This window comes from Pseudomassariella vexata, assembly GCF_002105095.1.
Source record: "Pseudomassariella vexata strain CBS 129021 chromosome Unknown BCR38scaffold_11, whole genome shotgun sequence".
Taxonomy (NCBI): domain Eukaryota; kingdom Fungi; phylum Ascomycota; class Sordariomycetes; order Amphisphaeriales; family Pseudomassariaceae; genus Pseudomassariella; species Pseudomassariella vexata.
Window position 1 is genome coordinate 1,466,910 of NW_024467966.1, and position 20,019 is coordinate 1,486,928.

The 20,019-nt window shown below is 52.5% G+C and overlaps 7 protein-coding genes across 7 annotated transcripts; 3 read left to right on the top strand and 4 right to left on the bottom strand.

The window, feature by feature from the left end:
- Window positions 1-434: 434 nt before the first annotated feature.
- On the top strand, window positions 435-3,854 carry BCR38DRAFT_374574 (Nrap protein). Its single transcript, XM_040857324.1, has 2 exons — window positions 435-725; window positions 775-3,854. Exons 1-2 carry the CDS (start codon window positions 501-503, stop codon window positions 3,778-3,780), a joined length of 3,231 nt encoding a protein of 1,076 aa, XP_040713109.1. The 5' UTR covers window positions 435-500; the 3' UTR covers window positions 3,781-3,854.
- Window positions 3,855-4,825: 971 nt separating this feature from the next.
- Window positions 4,826-5,946, bottom strand: BCR38DRAFT_48493 (Erv1/Alr family protein). Its single transcript, XM_040863810.1, has 2 exons — window positions 5,714-5,946; window positions 4,826-5,658 (listed from the first exon to the last, which is right to left on the bottom strand). The coding sequence occupies exons 1-2, from the start codon at window positions 5,818-5,820 to the stop codon at window positions 5,172-5,174; spliced, it is 594 nt and encodes a 197-aa protein (XP_040713110.1). The 5' UTR covers window positions 5,821-5,946; the 3' UTR covers window positions 4,826-5,171.
- A 194-nt stretch (window positions 5,947-6,140) lies between these two features.
- On the top strand, window positions 6,141-7,112 carry BCR38DRAFT_411992 (tetrapyrrole biosynthesis, uroporphyrinogen III synthase; the record flags this gene model as incomplete). The annotated part of the gene is made up of 1 exon (XM_040858637.1): window positions 6,141-7,112. One exon carries the CDS (start codon window positions 6,141-6,143, stop codon window positions 7,110-7,112), a length of 972 nt encoding a protein of 323 aa, XP_040713111.1.
- Window positions 7,113-8,707: 1,595 nt separating this feature from the next.
- BCR38DRAFT_349182 (oxidation resistance protein 1) lies at window positions 8,708-9,704 on the top strand (the record flags this gene model as incomplete). The annotated part of the gene is made up of 3 exons (XM_040856468.1): window positions 8,708-9,055; window positions 9,159-9,350; window positions 9,453-9,704. 3 exons carry the CDS (start codon window positions 8,708-8,710, stop codon window positions 9,702-9,704), a joined length of 792 nt encoding a protein of 263 aa, XP_040713112.1.
- Window positions 9,705-11,031: 1,327 nt separating this feature from the next.
- On the bottom strand, window positions 11,032-12,553 carry BCR38DRAFT_48554 (kinase-like domain-containing protein). Its single transcript, XM_040863899.1, has 4 exons — window positions 12,187-12,553; window positions 11,935-12,130; window positions 11,488-11,869; window positions 11,032-11,434 (listed from the first exon to the last, which is right to left on the bottom strand). Exons 1-4 carry the CDS (start codon window positions 12,297-12,299, stop codon window positions 11,058-11,060), a joined length of 1,068 nt encoding a protein of 355 aa, XP_040713113.1. The 5' UTR covers window positions 12,300-12,553; the 3' UTR covers window positions 11,032-11,057.
- On the bottom strand, window positions 12,398-13,762 carry BCR38DRAFT_48599 (uncharacterized protein). The gene has a single exon (XM_040863970.1). It carries the CDS (start codon window positions 13,651-13,653, stop codon window positions 12,808-12,810), a length of 846 nt encoding a protein of 281 aa, XP_040713114.1. The 5' UTR covers window positions 13,654-13,762; the 3' UTR covers window positions 12,398-12,807.
- A 2,326-nt stretch (window positions 13,763-16,088) lies between these two features.
- Window positions 16,089-19,108, bottom strand: BCR38DRAFT_496835 (uncharacterized protein; the record flags this gene model as incomplete). The annotated part of the gene is made up of 2 exons (XM_040864758.1): window positions 16,089-18,403; window positions 18,473-19,108. The coding sequence occupies 2 exons, from the start codon at window positions 19,106-19,108 to the stop codon at window positions 16,172-16,174; spliced, it is 2,868 nt and encodes a 955-aa protein (XP_040713115.1). The 3' UTR covers window positions 16,089-16,171.
- Between the last annotated feature and the right edge of the window lie 911 nt (window positions 19,109-20,019).

The window sequence follows — 20,019 nt, forward strand, 5'->3', positions numbered from 1 at the left end:
ATTGTTTAACACGTGCAGCCACATCGCGAGGACTCCATATCGCGAGGACTCCATATCGCGAGGACTCCATATCGCGAGGACTCCGCATCGCGAAGACTCCGCTTGGTGGTTCCCAGACAATATGAAGCTATCAAGCATGCGACTTCAGGTCGAGTTGACGAAGTAAAAGGCTCGTGACAGTTGTCTCAGAAGAATTTGGAACAAAACTGTCTTGGTTGATAACTCGACCATTGAAACTTCACTTTGGCGGACCCAAGTCTTTGGGAACCATGTCTCTGGGAACCACAAGCTCCTGCGGTAGCGTCATTTCAAAGATTTGTGACGGATGGATCCCACATCAACTCGGAATAATTGTTGCACAATTGCAACGGTGACCCCACCAGCCACAACGTGGCTTCGAACTCTTATCTTATCACTCCACCTTGCCAAAAATTCTTGAGGTCTTCCAGTTGTTGCGCACCGCAAGTCAACGAACAGGAAATCGCCTATTTGAAGCCAACATGGAATCATCTGTAGCAAAGAGACGGAAACTGGGCCATTCAGGAGTATTCCCCTTTCCCAATGGTACCTCGAGCTCATCGGGAGCCAGCGCCTTTGTGGAAGCCGCAGGGGAACTTCTAAAAGATGTGAAGCTGGACTACGCCAAAACCTTCGATGGTGTTGACGAAATCCTACGCCAGTTCAAAGATACCATTGAGGCTATAGAGCCCCACGAGTCCCTGCCTGTAAGTCGTGGCATTTACCGTGCGCCAGATTATATACTAATCTTTGAAGATTGGTGATGCTTCGACCAAATTCGAAAAGGCGAACCGGATACCCATCCCCTACCCTAGTCCTCGGCCAAACAAGAACTCGAATTACAAACTGTCGATTGCGAAACCAGCACAGGTCAATGTCGTCGGTAGCTACCAATTAAAGACTATGATCAAGTCCCAGACCGGACTGGCCATCGACATGATTGTGGTGATGCCAGCACAATTGTTTCAAGACAAGGATTACCTGAATTGCCGTTACTTCTATAAGAGGTCATATTATCTGGCCAATATTGCCGCCTGCATGCGGAAGTCGTTTGGCACTACCATGGAATTTACATTCGAAGGATTGCATGGAAACAATCTGCTTCCGGTCCTCGTGGCACGGCCAAAGGGAGAAGCCAGTTACGCAATTCGAGTTATACCCTGCGCGCCAGAGGACATCTTCCCTTCCGCAAAGCTGCTGCCAACCACCAATGCGGTTCGACAAGGCGCGGATGCCGAATCCAAAAGTGCTCCCAAACCCACCCCTTTCTACAATGCCACGCTGAGGGCGGAAAGTCAATACACAGCGTACCTACGCTTGCTTAACAGCACTGCGAAGTCTTGTGGTGCGTTCAAGGATGCATGCATCCTGGGTCGAATATGGCTTCAACAGAGAGGTTTCGGGGGCAGCATATCTGAAGGCGGGTTTGGCCACTTCGAGTTTGCTGTTCTTGTGGCACTTCTCTTGCAAGGCGGTAGTCGCAAGGGCGAGCCTGTATTGTCGCCTTCCCTCAATAGCACCCAACTTTTCAAAGCTACTGTTCAGTTCCTAGCGGGTACCAATTTCCAAAAGAAGCACCTGCTCATCATTGGACCCCTTCCTTCCGACCCGAGTACAATCCGGCAGAACAACCCAACCCTGTATGATTCGGCCCGTGAGCTGAACATATTGTGGAAGATGGCACCTTGGTCTGCTAACCTCCTTCAACAGCAAGCTAAATGGTCTCTTAATGCGTCCAAGGATAACACCTTTGACCAATTTGACTCGGAATTCATCGTCAAAGTCGACCAGCCTTTGCAGATGTATGATCTCTTGCTGAAAGTGGAGCTACCTTCTACTACAGAATTTCTCGACATGTCAAACTATCGCGGGCTTGGTTGGGACTTCAGCGAGAAACTCTACCAAGTCTTGAAGAAGGCTCTGGGCGATCGGGTTGAACTCGTGAGCATTACCATGCCTAAGTCGACAGCACTGCCAATTTCGGCATCGAAAACAACGACGCCAACCTCTAGCAGTCTGTTAGTCGGATTGATACTCAAGCCTGAAACAGTGAATCGAAGGATAGATCATGGGCCATCGGCTGAAGAAAAGGAGGAATCATCCAGATTCCGTAACTTCTGGGGTGATGAGAAAGCCGAGTTGCGGCGTTTCCAAGACGGTAGTATACTCGAGTGTCTAGAATGGGAAAAGGATTCGACAGTCAGCATTCCCGAGCAAATTATTCGGTATATCAGCAAAAGACATTTGAAAATCAATGACGATTCCTTGGAATTTTACGCAGATGACTTTGCGCCAATCGCTCGCATAGGATCTTCTGACGCTCAGAACTTTCTTGCGGCAAGAAGGGCATTGGAGTCGTTGGAACGAGAGATTCGGGACTTGCGAGACCTACCCCTTCATGTCAGGCAGATTGTTGGCACTTGCCCCGAACTCAGATACACTTCTTCACAACCGCCCCTTACAGCCAAGGGTCCACCACAGCCGATGGATATTGTCATTTCCTTTGAAGCCTCGGGGAAATGGGCAGATAACCTTGCAGCGATCCAAAGACTCAAGATTGCATTTCTACTTAAGATTGGGAGCTCTTTGGAAGAGTCGAACGAGTCGATCAAGACGCATCTTGGGCTGGATAATGCAGACCGGGACACCCAAAATCTGGCTTTCCTTGACATTGTCTATGACACAGGATTCGCGTTCCGACTGCGGGTGCAGAGCGATGCCGAGGAGAACGAACTGGAAAAGGTAATCAAAGACAAAACCCGCGAACGTCACGTTCAGGCAGAGGCGGCCGAGCTTCTTGCCATCTCAACGAGACTCTACACATACCTGCCCCTGCACAACCAGGCAGTCGCGACATATTGCATGCGGTTTGCAACTCTCTCCGCATCGATCCGGTTGGTCAAACATTGGTTCAACTCACACAAGTTGTCTTGTCATTTCAACGAAGAGCTTGTAGAACTGTTTGTTCTCCAAGCATTCCTCAAGTCGTACCCGTGGCAGACACCTTCGAGTGCGTCGACCGGATTTCTGCGAACTTTACATTTGCTGTCCAGGTGGGAATGGAACGAAGAGCCTATGATCGTCGATACTTCGGATTCTTTGGAGCCCATGACTTCTTCAGATCGCTCGGCTATCCTCGCCCGCTACAACGAATGTCGCCGACTCGACCCCCGACTGAATCGAAATGTTCTGTTCGTTGCCACATCCTATGCCCAAAGCGGTACCGTCTTCACAGGGCAAGGTCCGTCCCGGGTTGTTGCGAATCAAATGACAAAATTAGCAAGAGCTGCTTGCGAACTTGTCAAGGCGAAGGGGGCTGAGCTTGATCCTCGATCCTTGTTCCAGTCCTCTCTGAGACACTACGATGTTGTCATCCGCCTAGATCCGAAGGTTGTGAAAGCGCTTCTACGGGATGATGGCATCAAGCACTCGCACTTCAAGAACTTGGATCCGCAAACTGGCAGGCCTTCTCTACCTCTGGCTGAACGTCCGGTGAAGGCCTTGTTGAGGCAACTCAATGCAATGTACTCGCCGGCTTTGGTGTTTTTCCATGGCGGCAAAGATGACCCTGTTATTGCGGGGCTTTGGAACCAAGAACTTGCGAGTCATCCGAGGACTTCAAGGGTCAACTTGCCTTGCTCTTTTAAACCTATAAAAGGCGACGACGCATCGCTTGAGCTTGATAGGCAAGCTATGTTGGCAGAAATCGCGAGGATTGGTGGGGATTTGATAGAGGAGATTGACGTGAAGGATGGCAACTAAAATGCACTTGTCAGGTTATAGCAGATAATATATGCATCTCAATCTATAGGATACCCTTGAGCTCGGAATTAAACAGTATTTAGCAAGAAGTGCCGCTTGACTCCTATTTACATCAGTCTTCCACCACACAGCAACGAGGCATGTATGACACGTGGAAATGTGCAAGACAGCGTCTCTTTTCAATGACTAAATACCCGAAAGTTCGATTTGCGTTTTCGGGGTGCTGGTTCAGGACCCTCTCTGGAGCCTTGCACTGCGTTCCAACTGATCTTCGTTGGCACAACGTCCTTGCGAGTATACCACTGTAATTCCCGTCCCGCACAAGCACAATGGGCCTACTAGGAAATATTTACCAAGTCCCCAGGCGGCTAATCGCAACGGCCCCTACAACCGCAATGAGCCTACTAAGACACCTTTCCCTCGTTCCCAGGCGACTGATCGCAACGGCGCCTGCGAGCGCCATGAGCCTAGCGGGATACGTCTACTTCGTCCCGAGGTGGCTTATCGACAGCCTCTATGAGCCCTATGAGCCCTATGAGCCTAGTGGGAGCCGTGAACACGCTCTTGGCATCTCATGCCATCCGATCAAGATGACAGGACCAGGACCAGCCCTAGGAAAAGCAAGTCCATATCGGCAATTTCTCCGCCTCGTGCTAGCACCAGACCAGTAGGGTGTTGTCGGGTTCGAGGTAGAAATCTCGGGGACGACGAGACGGGCAGGCGCTCCATCAACCTGAACAAATATCTGGCCAACGAGAATGGGAATTCGTCTGGTCTAAGGGGAGGACGGACCGGGCGGCTTTGAGAAGAGCGCAAGGTCTATGAGGTTATCGGGGGGGGGGAAGGTCCTTCAGGCCAAGTTGTGGAATTTGAATAAATGGATTTCGGCAGAGATAGAGCTGGATGAATTAATTACGGTTCTAGATGGGAAGTTGGGGTTTAGTAAGATTCCTGCGAGAGTAGAGGATCCGCCGGAACAGAGTAGTTTGTCACGATTAGCTCGGTTCGTCCTCCGCTTAGTTGTTGATGGTCGGTAGTGGTGGACCAGCACGGTGTTCCGCATCCAGATTCTTGACCTAGTCAAGATTGTGGGATTTGTTTATATCTAGAGTCGAGCTGTCTATTACTGATAATATACCATACCTCTTGTATATGACAATCCTGCCCTTCGAGTGACATCTCGAGATAGACGCCATGGTGAGTGGTGATACAAACCCAGCCGTTTACCCAACGCCTTCCAATGCACATGTAGAGTTTCGACACATAATTTACAGTCTTGTATCACATGTTCCCCTTTTCACTATTCCAGCATGACCCATGAGGATATTCACGGCAACTCATGAATCCACCGACGGCAGTACCATACTGCCGTCCACACTACATCAAAACCGTCAATCACACCTCCCATCCTTCCACCCAGTCCTCCACCTCTCCTCCCACCTCGCACAGTCAAACGTCTTCTTTCCAACCTTGACATTGACCGCATTATGCGCCTCGCACAACCACTTGCCAAACTCGTCCCTACTCCCCACTCTAATCTGCTCCTTCGCCATGTAGCCCTGGAAATCCTCGGCGCACACCCAGCACGGGTACAGTCGCGAAAACAACCCCATGAATGTCTTGAGTTCCTTTTGTTCTTGTTGCGAGGGCGTCGTGGGGTACGTTGCTGCAATGGAGTGAAGAAGGGTCCAGGTGGAGCGGCCTAGGACGGCGACGTCGGGGGGGCAGTCGGCCGGTGGGGTATAGGCGGGCGGGGGCAAGGAGGAGGAGGAGACGGCGGCGCCGACTAAGGCGCCTGGGAAGGCGCCGGATTTGAGGGTCGATTTTGCTTGGGAGGCGAAGGCGGCGAAGGCGGCGCCCGAGGAGCAGGTGCGACAGCTGGAAACGCGTCAGTCTGAGAGTATCCTATGGAACCGGAAAGGAAAACATCCACGGCTTGCCGTCCTTGCCTAGGACGACGCCTGACGGGAGCTTCTGGGGCTGGCGAGCTGCGTCCGTGGACAGGTTTGGGCCGGCGGGAGAGCTGGCATCTGCGGCCATGGTTGGCAAAAGGAAAGAAAAGAATTACGAGCCGCGAGAATGACGTTGTGTATTGGAGGAGATCTAGAGCGAGTGTTGGATGTAGAAAGTCGAGTCGCAATTCAGCTTTGTACATTTGTAATCGGCTGTTACGCAGCGTTCGGCATCCTTGCGCCGACCGGGCTACCCATGGGGAACATGTACGAACCGTCGACAAAGCTCACCCACCAGGCCGAGGCATCTCGACTTCTGATTCGAACGAATGCCAATTATTCATTAACGCATTCGTTGACTTCACCAATCATTTTCTTCGCTTTACAGTCCAAGATTATATATTCACCATGGCCTCCCCCGAGACCGACCCAAACAAATCGCCTATCCTTCTCCTCAAAACCAAATCCATGCCTGCCGACGCCTACCAAGACCTCTTCTCGACCCCGCCTAGCCGCGGCAACATCTCCTTCGAACCCATCTTCGTTCCTGTACTACAGCATCGTTTTGAAGAACAGGGCCAGTCACAACTCCGCGCCCTGCTCGAACAGAAACGCATTAGCGCCTCTCGAGACGCCGCGTACGGGGGACTGATCTTCACGTCTCAGCGCGCCGTGGAGGTCTTCGCCACGCTGGTTGAGGATGGGCTGCAGAAAAATGACAACAGTAGTGAAGAGCATGGCAGTAAGACCTGGCCACACCTCCAAGACGTACCGCTCTACTCCGTCGGTCCGGCAACAACCCGCGCCCTAAAATCCATCCCGCAAGACCCGCCTCTACAGATCTTCGGCGAGCACACGGGCAACGGCGATGCGCTGGCGGCGTATATACAAGAGCACTACGGATCATTGTACGCGGGACGCAACCCCAAGCCGCCTCTACTCTTTCTCGTCGGGGAGCAGAGAAGAGATATCATCCCCAAAACGTTGATGGATGAGCGTTTGCCTGTGGACAACAGGATTCATGTGGACGAGATGGTGGTATATGGTACCGGGGTCATGGAGAGCTTCCCGGGGGATTTGAACCGGGTTTTGGAGAGGACGGCGGATCGGGGTGCGACGAGGTGGTTGGTGATTTTTTCACCGACGGGCTGTGATGGGATGTTGAAAGGATTGGGAATGTTGGACGAGGAGACGGGGAAAGTTAGACACCTGCCTCGGGAAGAGGACAAGCAGACGAATACATACATCGCGAGTATTGGGCCTACGACGAGGAATTACCTTAAGCGAACGTTTGACTATGAGCCGGATGTGTGTGCTGAGAAGCCCAGTCCGGAAGGGTTGTGGGAGGCGATTACGACGTTTATGGAAAGTAGGAAATGAAATGAAATGAAATATCAGAGTTGGCAAGTTCTAAAGCAATACTTCATCACATACTATGTGGGGGTATGGTTGCTCTATCATGGTTCTGTTCAGGTAAGCGGTGTTTCCAACATGTCCGTTTCGGGCATAGTTGCTGCGAACAATGCTTGCAATTGCGCCAGGTTAATGTCTGTGGTAGGATACTGTCGGGGACATCTAGGACGTGCTTAGCAATGGCCTACTGTTCATGGTTTGATGAAGAATCGGAACTGGAGTTCGGTCCGGAGAAGCCATGTGCTCATGTATGCAGCCCCCCGCCGACCCCCCCCCCCCACCAAAACTATTTGTGCATGGTATGCTTGAATAGTAGACACCTCCGTGTACTAAGCGATGCCTCAGTCTTGGGCAAATAAGTTGTGCTTGAGAAGGATTGCTGTGTTGCACGAATGGAAGCGTTTGCTTGCTGAGAAATTGCTGAAGTATAGTTGCTGGATATCTCAACTGCACTTTGGCAACCGTTGCAAAATAAGCTAGGCGGCGCTGGTTTGCTGTGATGCTACGGAATGCAAGATAACGCTGCGAACATGCTTTTTCCCGATTGATAAAGTGGTGGGAGATTCCGATCGACCACTTCGTACAGTACATTTTTAGAGCATTAGTCAATTAAGCTAGCTAATAGCTTCGAGGGAATGTACATAATCATATAGAGTTTGTCCCCCGCGTTTCAGTCGGGAAGGGACCCGGATACCAGTCGGAACACATGCTGTACTGTAATAACCATAGAAACGCTGATACGTGGGCAATAAAAGTACGACTAAATAGCATAGTTGATACTGACTGTGAATTGGAGGCTGAAACCCAGCAGCTCAACTGGGTTGGATTTCTTCGATGACAGGGGTGATCCCAAGTACGTAGGAGGAGCAAGCGCGTCTGACAAGCCTATTTCAAACAAGCAATCCCCAATCCCCTTTGACAACCAACGAACGACGTCCAATCTTTTGAAGTACTATCACATCGGACGACTTCTGAAGGCTTTCCCCGCCGATTGTTCAACCTTCTTTAACAAATTGCGCCACCGAGTTATCAGACCCGTCGCGTCTACGGGACATGTTACTCATCGGCTGTGGACTACTCTAAATCAGCCTCGGACCCCTCCAATGACGAGCAATTGCACTCCCACTCCGTAGATCTGGATCCTTTCACATTCAAGATCCAACGCGGCCCGCCAAATCATACGATAACGATAAGTCTACATCATCGCCCCACCAAGGCAGGCACACAACCCACCGGGCCTGTCGGCCGTCCATGGGCGTATCCCCTCCGCGTAACCGAACCGATCCAACTGCTTTTAGGTAGACCGTTACCGCCAGCTCTCGTCCACGATGAATCGCCAACAACCACCACCACCACCGCCCGCCGCCTCCGAGAACCTCATCGACCTCTCTCCTCCCTCCTCCGGCATTTCGACCCCCGTCTCCCAATCGGCATCTAGCAGCACCTACGGCCTGGGATCGGCCCTCACCGGCCTCTGGCGCCGCATCTCCTCCTACGACACCAACTCCAATACCTTTCTCCCCAATACCTCCTACACCTCCGCCTCGCACCTTTCCTCCAGCATGCTCAGCGCCACGTTCCCGTCCTACTACTCTTCGGGAGACGGCGTCCACGGGGCCTTCACCCCGCCACGACGCACCGCTTCGCCTAGGGGGTTGCCGAGTCTAGAGCCACTGGAACTGACGGGGTACCGGAGCGATACGGCGGCGCAGGAGAGGTTGTTGTCCAAGAGCATTGCCGAGGAGATACGGACGTTCTTGCCGGAACGGCTGAAGATTGGGGATGAGTGGCGGTTGGTTTACAGTCTGTATCAGAATGGGAGTAGTTTGAAGACGTTGTATGATCTTTGTGACGAGTACCGGGGAAGGAGGGTGGGGTTCGTGCTTGTGGTAAGGGATGGGAAGCAGGGGGTGAGTTTTTCTGCTTCTCTCTATCTCTCTATTTCAGGAAGCTGTTGTCTGCTTGTTTGTTTGTCCTACGATGCATATACTAACGAATGCTGCACCGAGACAGACCTTTGGCGCCTACCTAACCGAAGCCCCCCACCCAGCATCCTCCTACTTCGGCACCGGCGAGTGTTTCCTCTGGCGCGCCTCCACCCGCGTCCCCTTACCTCCCCCTCCGTCAGCCGACTTAGACGACCTGGACAACTTCACCCGTAGTACGACAATAGCCTCGCCGACAACGGATTCCTTCCCAGCAGCCGTTGCCAACGGACACACAACCTCATCGGGCCAGAACCAGAACCACCTGGCACCAGGTGCAACCGACCCGACGACGAACAAATTGTCGCAGACCCAGGCCCAGGCCCAAAACCACTCCATCCGGTTCCAGAACTTTGCCTACACGGGTGCAAACGACTACTGCATATTCTGCGAAACCAAGTTCCTGAGCGTGGGCGGTGGTAGCGGCACGTCGCGGTTTGGACTTTGGCTTGATGATAGTTTCAGCCGCGGACATAGCGGGGAGTGCGATACGTTTGGGAACCAGCCTCTAAGTGATGAGGGGGAGAAGTTTGATGTGTTGGGGGTGGAATTGTGGGTTATTGGAGCGGGTTGAAGGGGAGGAGGTGGTAATGGAGGCGTTTCTTGCATGAGATGAAGTAATGGAGAACATGAGGGCACATCAGCAAGTGCAAGCGGGGTTGAGAGAGGCGTACCATGATATCCAAGGTTGTGCGAAGCGAGCAGAGGCGTTTGATCCTCCCTTCTGCTCTAGATCAAAGGGAGAAACTCAGGATCTAGAATAATTGGTTACCGGACAATCAATGCCTGAGGCCCGTCGAGGCAAGGCGTGTAAGCAGCAACAGGTACTCGGCTCAACTCAGCTTTGTCGGCGAAACTGGCATGGAGTTGATGTGTTTGGGGGCAACTAACAGTCTTCCATGATTAGGCAATGTCGTTCATGTCGACCGAAAGGGCAGGGATCAAAGGAGGTCAGAGGAGCACCAAAATAGGGAAACAGCATTTTCGAGTCAGAATGTGTGGCCTATACCCATCATAAGACCAGATCTGACCAGCGTTGGTATTGCAGGAATGGTCGGTCTTGTTTAGCCACTAGATACAGCGACACAGTCAAGCAAATGGGAAATCATATCTAAAGTTTCATAATCGGCACATAACTTCGTGATTAAGAGGGCGCACGCATGCGACAGAGCGACGATGTGCTGGACCACCTTGACTCATTCCATGAATCAGCCATACCTCTCTTTCCTGGGCTGCCATGTAGTCATTACAAGCTTAGTTTTATTTTCATTTTGCGTCTTTGGTATCAAACACAGATTCACACAGTCCGCATCACTGCCTCACAATCACAAGCAGCCATTCTGGATCACCACCAGGGTTAGTCCCGATCTCACATCACATCACGCCCCGAATATCACACCACAGTATGCTAAGTTCCACTGATCAATAGACTAGAGAAGAACCGGCCGCTTTTAGTTTAAAGAAGACGGCTAAAAAGGTCGGGAGGGAGGAGAAGAAAAGGAGATGTCCATATCCATCCTAACATCCACCATCCAACTTCTCCCACTCAAGTCTGGGCCAAAATCTCGCTTTCCGCTGTGGCCGACATACACGGCCTGGAAATCATACACACGCCTCTTTTTCTGTTTTCTCATCACCATTTCTCAGATTTGGTTTCGGGCACATCAAGCGTGAACATTCGCGTTTCGTACTCATGCTCATGCTTTCGCTGTTGTTGCTCACCAGCGGCCGATTCGTCGTCGTGTTCCGCTGCCGCCGCTTCTCTCAAGATACTTCTGCTCGCTATGCCAAGCCAACCGAGCATCCGACTGCCCAGCTGCGTCCAACCACAACCGCCTCCCAAAAGCACGTCCCCCAGAGCGTGGATCGCTCTTGAATCCTATGCAATAGCCAACCCCCCTACACTTAACTCGAGCTCACGTACGTCCTACCGCATGATCTCTTGGTAGATAAGCTGCTTGAGCTGCTCCTTGCTCAGATTGTCCTTGTGCTTGTCAAAGTCGAAGAACTCCTCGGGAATCGGCGGTGCCGTCGGCTCGTCTTCGGGGTCGTGGTACGGCTCCAGGTAGGGGTGCTTGAGCGCTTCCTCCACTGTAATACGCTTGACGGGGTTGAAGGCAAGCAGCTTCTCGAGAAGATCCAATGCCAAATCGGACGTCTTGGGGAACAGGGTTCGGAACGGCACCTTCTTTTTGAAGGGCAGGGATCGGATGTATTCGCGAGCTCGACGCGACTTAATTCCGTAGTAGTCCTCCATGGTCGGCGTGCCCAGAACGTCCAGGATGAGGGTCAGTTGGTGGTGGTCTATAGCCAATTAGCTTTCGATATGCATCATCACAAGACTAGTGGGAACATACAGTCCTTTCCGGGGAACAGGGGCTTGCCGCTGAGCATCTCGGCCAAGATACAACCCACAGACCAGACGTCAATAGCCTTAGTGTATTCCTTGAAGGTCAACATGATCTCAGGCGCACGGTACCAACGCGTTGCCACGTATTCCGTCATGAAACCCGAGTTATCCTCCTGTGAGGCGGCAGAACGTGCCAGACCGAAATCGCACACTTTGAGATCGCAGTTAGCGTTCAGCAGCAGATTGCTGGGCTTCAGATCTCGGTGCAGCACGTTTGCCGAGTGCATGGCCTTGAGCGCGCGGAGGGTCTGGTAGATGAAGTATTGGCAGTGGTCGTCGGAAAGATCCTGGGTACGAATGACACGGTGCATATCCGTCTCCATCAGTTCCTGTGAGCGAGGCGCGTTAGTAACATGCGTCAACAGATGGCAAGCACCTGTTTGCGGTGACATACCTGGATCAAGTAGACTTCCTGGAATGTCTCGTAGTTGCGGGGCTTCTGGATGTCGAGGATCGAGATGATGTTCTCGTGGTTGAAGTATCGAAGAAGCTTCATTTCTCGCAGTGTTCTTAAACAGAACATGGAGTGGTCGAAGGGGGTGATCTTCTTGATGGCAACTTTTTGGCCCGAGGGCTTATGTATTGCCGAACTGCATCAAACTCGTCAGTCTTCCATGCAAGCTTGGGATGTGGTTTGCCAGCATACCAGACAACACCGTACGCTCCCTCGCCGACGACATCCTGAATATCGTACTGCTCGCTGACATTGAAGGAGATCTTCCGGGACCCCGCAGGGTTGGGCGGGTTGGATCGAGACATGGTGAGGTGGTGTGAGGAAGGAAAGAGGTCGTCGAAACTGAACTCAAGGCCTTGGGTCAGAAAAGACTTGGGGCCTTAGTTCGATGACAATTGCACTGCTGTAGAACTGGGGTCTTGACGCTGTTGCCAAGTGTACAGTAATGCCCGTCGTAGGTGGGACTCGGAGCAGACAGTAGGCAGTAGAAACGTCGTTCCTTCCGCTCGGACCTTGCGATGATGTCGCAAAGACTGGTGTGCTGGTAGGTCGGACGGTGCTTTTGTTCCCGTCCTCAACGCGATTTCTTCTTTCAGCTAATGACCGGTACGAGTCAGATGGAGGTTTGCTTCTTTGTGTGTAAAGGCTGCTCTCAGCTTATGACGGTTGTCTGAACTGGGAAGCAAATTAAATGATTAGCCGAGTTGTCCAAGAATCTGGCCAACAAAGACCAGAAGATATCAAATAGACAGGGGCAAGGTAGCTCTGACGAATGAGAAGAGGGTCAGCCGCAGTTGGCAGCGCTTCAAATATCTAACGGGAACCAAAGCGGCAGCTTGTTCTGCTTCTTGCCGGATCGTCTGTGCGGCCGAGGATGGAAGGGGAATTGAGGGATAGCGCAGGTCGATGCACTCGCAGCGCGATCCGCTCCTGATGCGACTGAATCCCGGCAATGGGAAGTGTGTATGTGCGCTGCCGGTACGAGTCAAGCGGTGGACAAACAATGACAGGAGGCTTCCAGAAGGCGACTCGAACGCCGGCTCGTGCAAATGCGTCGTGCTCGTTGTCCACGGCAATCCGTCGGGTGACCAGGGGTTGCTGAATGCAACGCGCCCAAACCCCCTTGTGACAGAACTTCAGACGTCTTCTTCGTCTGGTCTTCTCTCCGCGCTGCACGAGAGAGGGGAAAATCGAACGCACGATGATCCGCAGGCGACGAGGGAGGTAGGCCAGTGGCAGAGGAGCTGTTTCGGCGGGCAGGCTGAAGATGCGCGCTCCTGTGTGATCTTCGTGAGGGGTAATAGGAAAATACTCGTGCTCACCTTGGGTTCGTGACAGTGCGCTGTGTGGTTGCCCCGCAGATGGATTGAGTGGCGTTGTTGCGGGAGAAAGCAGTCGTCGGGTCGACAAGTCAATTGTCAGGCGCGAATTTTGTGAATGAGAGAGAGAGAGGAACAAGAGGAAAGGCCGAGCAACTTTAGTCGCGAATTGCCACAATATTGGCAAACGGGAAAAGAATGTCGTTGTCGAAATGGAGTTGCGGGAAGTTTTCAGGTCAGGTAGGGTAGGTGACAATGGGATGATGGAGCTTGGGGTTGCGAGAATGTGGACCGGGCCAAGTTTGAATGGAGATCGGGCGGCCGGCACAGAAACGAGCATTTGACGCCCAGAGAAGGGACCTGGCACCACCACCAGAGGACTAGAGCTTCGATTTTAACTATCACTTGTGCCTGGTTTGCAGCCTAGAGGTTGGCAAGCCTGGCTGCTTCAACTAGTCAACCAGTGTCCGTTGCCCGTCTTCCGATTCATTCATGCACATACACAAGCTGCTGTTGGTCTGGCTTGTTTGGCTTTGGCCCTGCCTGCTGGTTGCATCCAATGCAACAGAGCTACGGATGGAATCCCGATATCATTGCCCTCCTTCCACAGAGAAAACCGCCGGGTCAACCTGGCTTCGACGACAGCTCTAAAACAACGGCACGACTAGCCTCGAGGTGTAGCGGTAGCGGGGCTGCCCGTGTTCACGGACGGGACTCGCGGAAGTCAAATCGCAGAGTGGAGGGAAGCTGGGAAAGGGGCGTGTTCGGCGTGAAGGTGAGACAAGGGTTGTTCGAGTATCAAGATTAAGGCTATCGAGGTGGGTTCTGAACCAGTCTTTAATATCGTCGCATCAATTGGCATAGGCATTCCAATACCCACATAACCGGATTGGAATCTATCACGTCTTGGCCTTGCGGTAGCAAGAGCGATGCTGCATCTCGCCATTGCCTTTCGTTGATGCCCGGGCGGTGGCTTCTGCACGAATTCTATTTCTAGCCTCCGAGTTCCAAATTGCTTGTCTGTCCCACGTTGGGTCTAAATATGAGTGAAGCTCTTTTCTCTTGACTCGCAAGTGTGAAAGCCACCAGACGGTTGAATTCTAAAATCCACGAACGACGAGGTTCATCGTCATGGGGGGGTTGGTTGGTTGGTTGGTCTGGATTTGGCGGGGTTCTCTATCACAGGTACTTCATCTGATCTCACACCAACGCCCACAACAGTGTATCGCTGTTAGCAGGGGGCGCTCACACAGTTGTCGTTATAGCGACTCAATCAATGGCAACGTCGTGTATCAGAACTTGCCGACGCCAACCTCTTAAAACACACAGAACCCCCCTCATGACACCTTCCTGGCCGCCCCTTATCACACAAGAAAGTCAAGTGCCTAACCGCCAGTACCACATAAACGCCGGCTAGCATTCGCGCCGACCCAGGTCTCCTTGCTCTTTCAACAAGATCCAAATCTGAACCGACACGCTTGAGCCTCCAATCAGCACACTTCGTAAGCGCCCATATCGAATTCACCGTCTCACGGGCGCGTGTTTCAAGTCGGCACCGTGCTGCCTCGTTTCATGACTGGTCGAGACCAGTTGTGACGGCTGTATTCTGCCAGCCTCTAGTGTGCATGTTCACTTCCGTGGCCAATCTCCTCGTTGCATTTTCCGGGAGGAGTCATGCAAAGAGGTGGAAGTGCAACTCAATAGTGATCAAGCTGCCTGCCAGTCACACAAGTAGTCGAAAGCACCCTACAAGTGTATACTTGCAGCCAGACTCCAAAAATAAAACTAAATAGCCTGCTCGTTATCGGTCCGAGACGGTCGCGATCGAGACAGCCCAGGCCGTAGGATTTATGTGGCGTCGTTGGATATACTATTGTAGATATCTCGCCCGTTAAGGCGTCCCAATATCCAGACTATCGTCACAGTTTGTTTCGGCACTTCTCCAACGGTTGTTTGGTAAAGAACCAAACGAGTTCCTCTCGGTTCGTATCCATGATGTGAAATCGAGGGATAAATGAAACGAACAAGGTCTTCCGAGTTGACATTCCGCACTGGCAGACACTAGTATCAATGGTGTGTTTGCGCAACTGAGACACCATTTTTGGGGCCTATCTAGATCTGGCTATGGGCATAGCTGGCCAGCAAAGCGCTTTCCCACTTGCTCTCCACGTCCCACAAGCCCTAGCCAGGTACCTTCTTCCTCGCAGATAAGACCTAAACGCAACTTTATATACCTACCCATCCCTCTACTATACCGCCCAGCCGAGCTGGACTTGATCTCCAATGTGTCATCCCAAATATTTCCCAAACGCATGACTCAGCGGCCGACGATCACACCGGCTCGTCCCATATTCTCCGAACGAGCATTTCCTATAGTAATATTATGGAGTCACTCATATGCGGGCCATGCCATATTACGCAACAACGGCAGATGCGTGTGGTGGGTTCCAGACCTTCGATCAAAAGGACACTGATATCCACAATCCGCATTGGTCGACACATATGCACGTATAATTCCACGACGGGCAGAGTGTTCGACCCACTCGGGTAAGTGTCTCCTCAGGCAAGTGGGAGGCTGGAAGCGGATGCTTTAATTGCACGCGCAGGATAGAAGTAGTAACTGGCGGGCAGTCTGACACACATCACAGAACATGGTCTTGGGTACCGCAAAGCCAAGCCGGTTGGTATTGATTGTTCAATTATTTATCAATCGCCTGTCCTCATAGCATAGAGTCATTTGCTTGTCTGTCTATACAAGTATGCTTCTAAGCCATATTCCACAAACAACCATCGTTACTGCACAACCTGATGAAAAAAGCCATCGTCAGAAACTAGAATACTCCCATGACGCAGCATAATCAGCTACTCACCTTCTCTCTCAGCATGCCCATCCATTGACCAAACGACATTCCTTGGTCTGCACGATCCTCCACCAGTAGAGTCTGAGCCCAGAGCTTCAAGCTGGGCTCGCCATCCTCACGTATAATATAGAGATGCGGCACAATGATGCTGCCAACACCCCGCGATAGATGGTCACGGCTCTTCTGGATCACAGCCCGAACGCGTTCATTGAAATCATTGTCCAACTCAGGGATGGAACCCTTGCCCACGCGCAATTGTGTGCGCTCCCCGAAGCCGAACACGTCCGTCAACAGCTGCGGCACCGCATCTCTGCCAATCCACAGGAATTGCGTCTGCCCGTCGTCAATCAAGTAGAGACCGTAACTCACGAATCGCTCGGACGAGAGGTTCAAAGGTGGCGGCAGCACGATCTGATTGGTCTCCCCATCCGGTACACCTGCATTATCGGGCATGTCGTGTAACGAGTAGAGCCTCGGGTAGATGTACTGCATCAGCAGCGGTAGCGGTAACGTAGAGAGCTGGCAGAGCGCAGCAGACCGCAGATCCGAAGGAATTTGCGCCGACTTCCTGAGACCAATGTTTTTAATCAGGCCTAGGAACAGAACAGGGAGACCACGCAAATTGGCTGGGAATTGAAGGCCACCACCGCCCATGCTTCCACCTCCGAGCTCCTTCTTGAAGGTCTGAAGGAGCTCGGTAAGCTTGCTTTGGAGAGCATCCCGAGCACCGTCCAGTCCGCTACTGCTCAACGCTCTCTCGACAGCCTTGTGGCTGAAGTAAGTTGTGAGCGCGCACTGGTCCGCCGACGCATATATGTCTGCCAAGTTTGTGGTCGTAGGCAACGCCAGGGTCATTACGCGAATGCGGCGCTCGCCATTGCAAGTCGTGTACAGCACACCGGCTTGCAGACAGACCACGTTCTTCTGCAAAGTCTCGTCGATGGCCACCTCGACCACGTAACATTGGTCACGGGGGAACGCCGGGAAAGCACACAGGTCCGAACTCCGGTTGAAGAAGTTACCGTAGAACGTGTTCATGCGCAGGCCAGTAGTCGCGCGGACTCGCAGAACGGCTTCCAATCCGATTTCTGACGACAAGAAGTCGCTGAACTCTGTAGCGAACTTAATGGCGTCCTCGGCCCGTCCCGCGTTCCAGCCTGGGTAAAACCACGTCTGTCCGCCAGTATAGCGAGGGAGATTGCTAAGCGAGGCCACATCCTGGTACTGAGAGGAGAATAGAAACATGTCGATGGACACCTGGTTTTTGGAGCATTCGACCGCAAACGACTTGTAAAAGCTGCTTGCCGTTTGCAGCAGTCCACTCTCTTTTGACGTACCCAGAAGTTTCTTGTCTTCTCGCATGTCAAGTTTACCTACGCCCAAGTTGGGCAAAGAAGCGCTGAGAACGACAATCTTGCCCCCGAGAGGTGAAATCAGCTTGTGGCCAGCTCTCAAGGCGGATCCCATGCACGAGCCGTTGCTTTGGTTGTTCTGGAACATTTCTGGGAGCTTCGAGAGGAAGTTCTCAACGCTTGCTCGGCTCTCGTTCAGCGGCACCAAAAGATCTTGAGGAACCGGCATGAACGGCTCCTCCAAGTCACTAACAACCAACATGCTCGTCTCGGTATTCTCGTCGCCGTCCTTGGGGATCGAAAAGTAGTGAAGGCTCGAGTCAACAGCGATGAATCCAAGGCGAGTGCGGCGGTCTGCATTCGGTATCCTGTTGAGACTGTCCAGAATGGTGCGGGCGCTGGTGGCCAAAAGACCGGTGCTGACGGAGGCATAACTGACGTCGAAGAGGAACAAGTAGACAAGAGGCTGAGGGGGGCGGACCATGTACTCCTGGGGAGCCACAAACTCGACAACGGAATGGTTGAGCTCATATCGATCCCATCTGTTGACGCTCTTCTGCGTAGCCGCATCCCAGTCGAAGGCTTGGGGGACATCGTTGGTAAGGTTGCACATGTTGCATCGCCATCTGTGACCTTGATCCAAGAAGATGACATAGGGGTTGATATACGTCCTGCATCTTCGGCACCTAGCAATGACCTGGTCTTGAACAACGGGGACGGGATCGTCGAGGTCATGCAGCGCCGCATAGGGCTGAATAACAAGCGCAAAAGGCAGTTTCGACTTCTTTAGAAGAGAATGGGTAGTCGGAACGGCGTTGAGAGTAGATCGGATATACTTGGGCGGACAGTTGGAGTCGGGCGATTGCGTCACGCTGGCCTAGGGTCGAACAAAGATCAGCAGGGCGTAACGGTAAAGAGGAAGCCAGTTCGGTATGCTCATACTTACATTAGGGGGTAGGATGATCGGAGGAGGGGGAAGATCCAGCTCGGAAACATTGAACGGCTGGTTCAGTAAGTCAGTAGGATAGAGTTGGTTCAAGGCAACTCGGGGTGGTTGCTGTCCGCCCTGCTGCGGCGACGGTTGTGCTCCAGATCCCATGTTCATGCCAGCCATACCGGCCGTGATACCAGAGACCCCTTGAGGTGCGCCAGGCACAACCCCTCCTTGGTAGTAGGCTTCCGGTGCTTGGTAACCGCCTGCCGCGGCGGGTTGATGAGTTCCCATAGGAGCGCCGTATGCTGCCGGTGCAGGACTACCACCATATCCGCCTTGGAAGTCTTGGCCTGGGTAGCCACCATAACCGGGGGATTGCTGAGGGACCGCACCAGGGACTCCTGCGCCAGGCATCGGGGGCATGCCGCCGGGACCTTGACCGCCAACAGCCGCATTCCCACCGGCACCAAATTCGAACGCCTGCGTCGCATAACCCCTCTTCTTCTTCTTGCCAGCATCGATGGCCTGGGCTGCAGCTTGGGGTGGAGGCGATGCTGCTTGACCTTCAAATCCTGGAGTGCCTAGCTCGGGATGATCGTATTGTTGGCCAGGTGGGAACTGGCCGTAGCCATCGTTGGGGGCAGCCATCGCGGCGCAATTGAGTATTTACCAGCTGGGTCGTGACGATATGCCGACTAAGCAGATGAATACTGGGTGCGGCTTGGGTGGCCAAAGTATCGAAATGGATGCGCGAGTTTGGGCGTGGTGTCGTCTAGGGATGTCGTCGATGAAGAGCTCGAAAGTGGGATTGCGCAGTGCGAGCTATAGTTGAGTGTGGCCTTTTCTTGTTTGTGGCCACGGTGGTGGACAGGAATGGATTTACGAATGACCAGGTCTCTGACTGTGACTGTGCCGATGAGAGAGTCACAGAAAGACGAAAATAGAGCTTGGAAGCAGATTAAATATTCAACTGTGCCTGGTGCTCATATTCACAAGCCTGGTACCGGTATCTCGAGGCGAGTTGTCCACAATCGCCCAGCTGCTGTTTTGGGCGGGTTGACGGGCTGCTTGAGAAAGAACGGGCCAACAGGACATTATCATTAGCCCAGCTGTCCTCCAGCTGGCCTCTTGGAGAACGACTTGAGCTGAGCGTGGGGATGTAAGATCATGTGACCGTTATCTTATCGCCAGCTAGCAGCTACCCCTCCGTCAACTGCTGCTCACATGTGCCCGCAATTTCCACCCAGGTCCCCAAACTTGCCCAAACTTGGGATAACTTCTGGGCTGGGACGCGGGGTTGTTGATCGCAAAGTATGGGGATTTGGTCATGTTGACGTCGTTTTCAGAACATTTGAAAGCGAATCTACAACAGTCATTCCGACAGCGTAGTACTTCCAACATTTTAATTTTATGCGTCAAACTTCACCCTGCTCCAACCAACCACACATTTCCATGTTCCTCTTTAGGTTGCTGCATAGGATTTAACACAGTGGAACAATACACAAGTTCCATTGAAATTGGCCTACGGGACCCTGACCAGCTGAACTTGATCAGCAGAA

Coding starts and splice junctions, on each gene's coding strand:
- BCR38DRAFT_48493 (XM_040863810.1), bottom strand. CDS start 5,820: ATGGCCGCAGATGCCAGCTCTCCCGCCGGCCCAAACCTGTCCACGGAC. Junction 5,659..5,713: donor CTAGGCAAGGACGGCAAGCC/GTGGATGTTTTC, acceptor ACGCGTTTCCAG/CTGTCGCACCTGCTCCTCGG.
- BCR38DRAFT_48554 (XM_040863899.1), bottom strand. CDS start 12,299: ATGTCTCGATCCAACCCGCCCAACCCTGCGGGGTCCCGGAAGATCTCC. Junction 11,870..11,934: donor AGGAAGTCTACTTGATCCAG/GTATGTCACCGC, acceptor CCTCGCTCACAG/GAACTGATGGAGACGGATAT. Junction 11,435..11,487: donor CCTGTTCCCCGGAAAGGACT/GTATGTTCCCAC, acceptor AATTGGCTATAG/ACCACCACCAACTGACCCTC.
- BCR38DRAFT_48599 (XM_040863970.1), bottom strand. CDS start 13,653: ATGCTCGTTTCTGTGCCGGCCGCCCGATCTCCATTCAAACTTGGCCCG.
- BCR38DRAFT_374574 (XM_040857324.1), top strand. CDS start 501: ATGGAATCATCTGTAGCAAAGAGACGGAAACTGGGCCATTCAGGAGTA. Junction 726..774: donor AGCCCCACGAGTCCCTGCCT/GTAAGTCGTGGC, acceptor TAATCTTTGAAG/ATTGGTGATGCTTCGACCAA.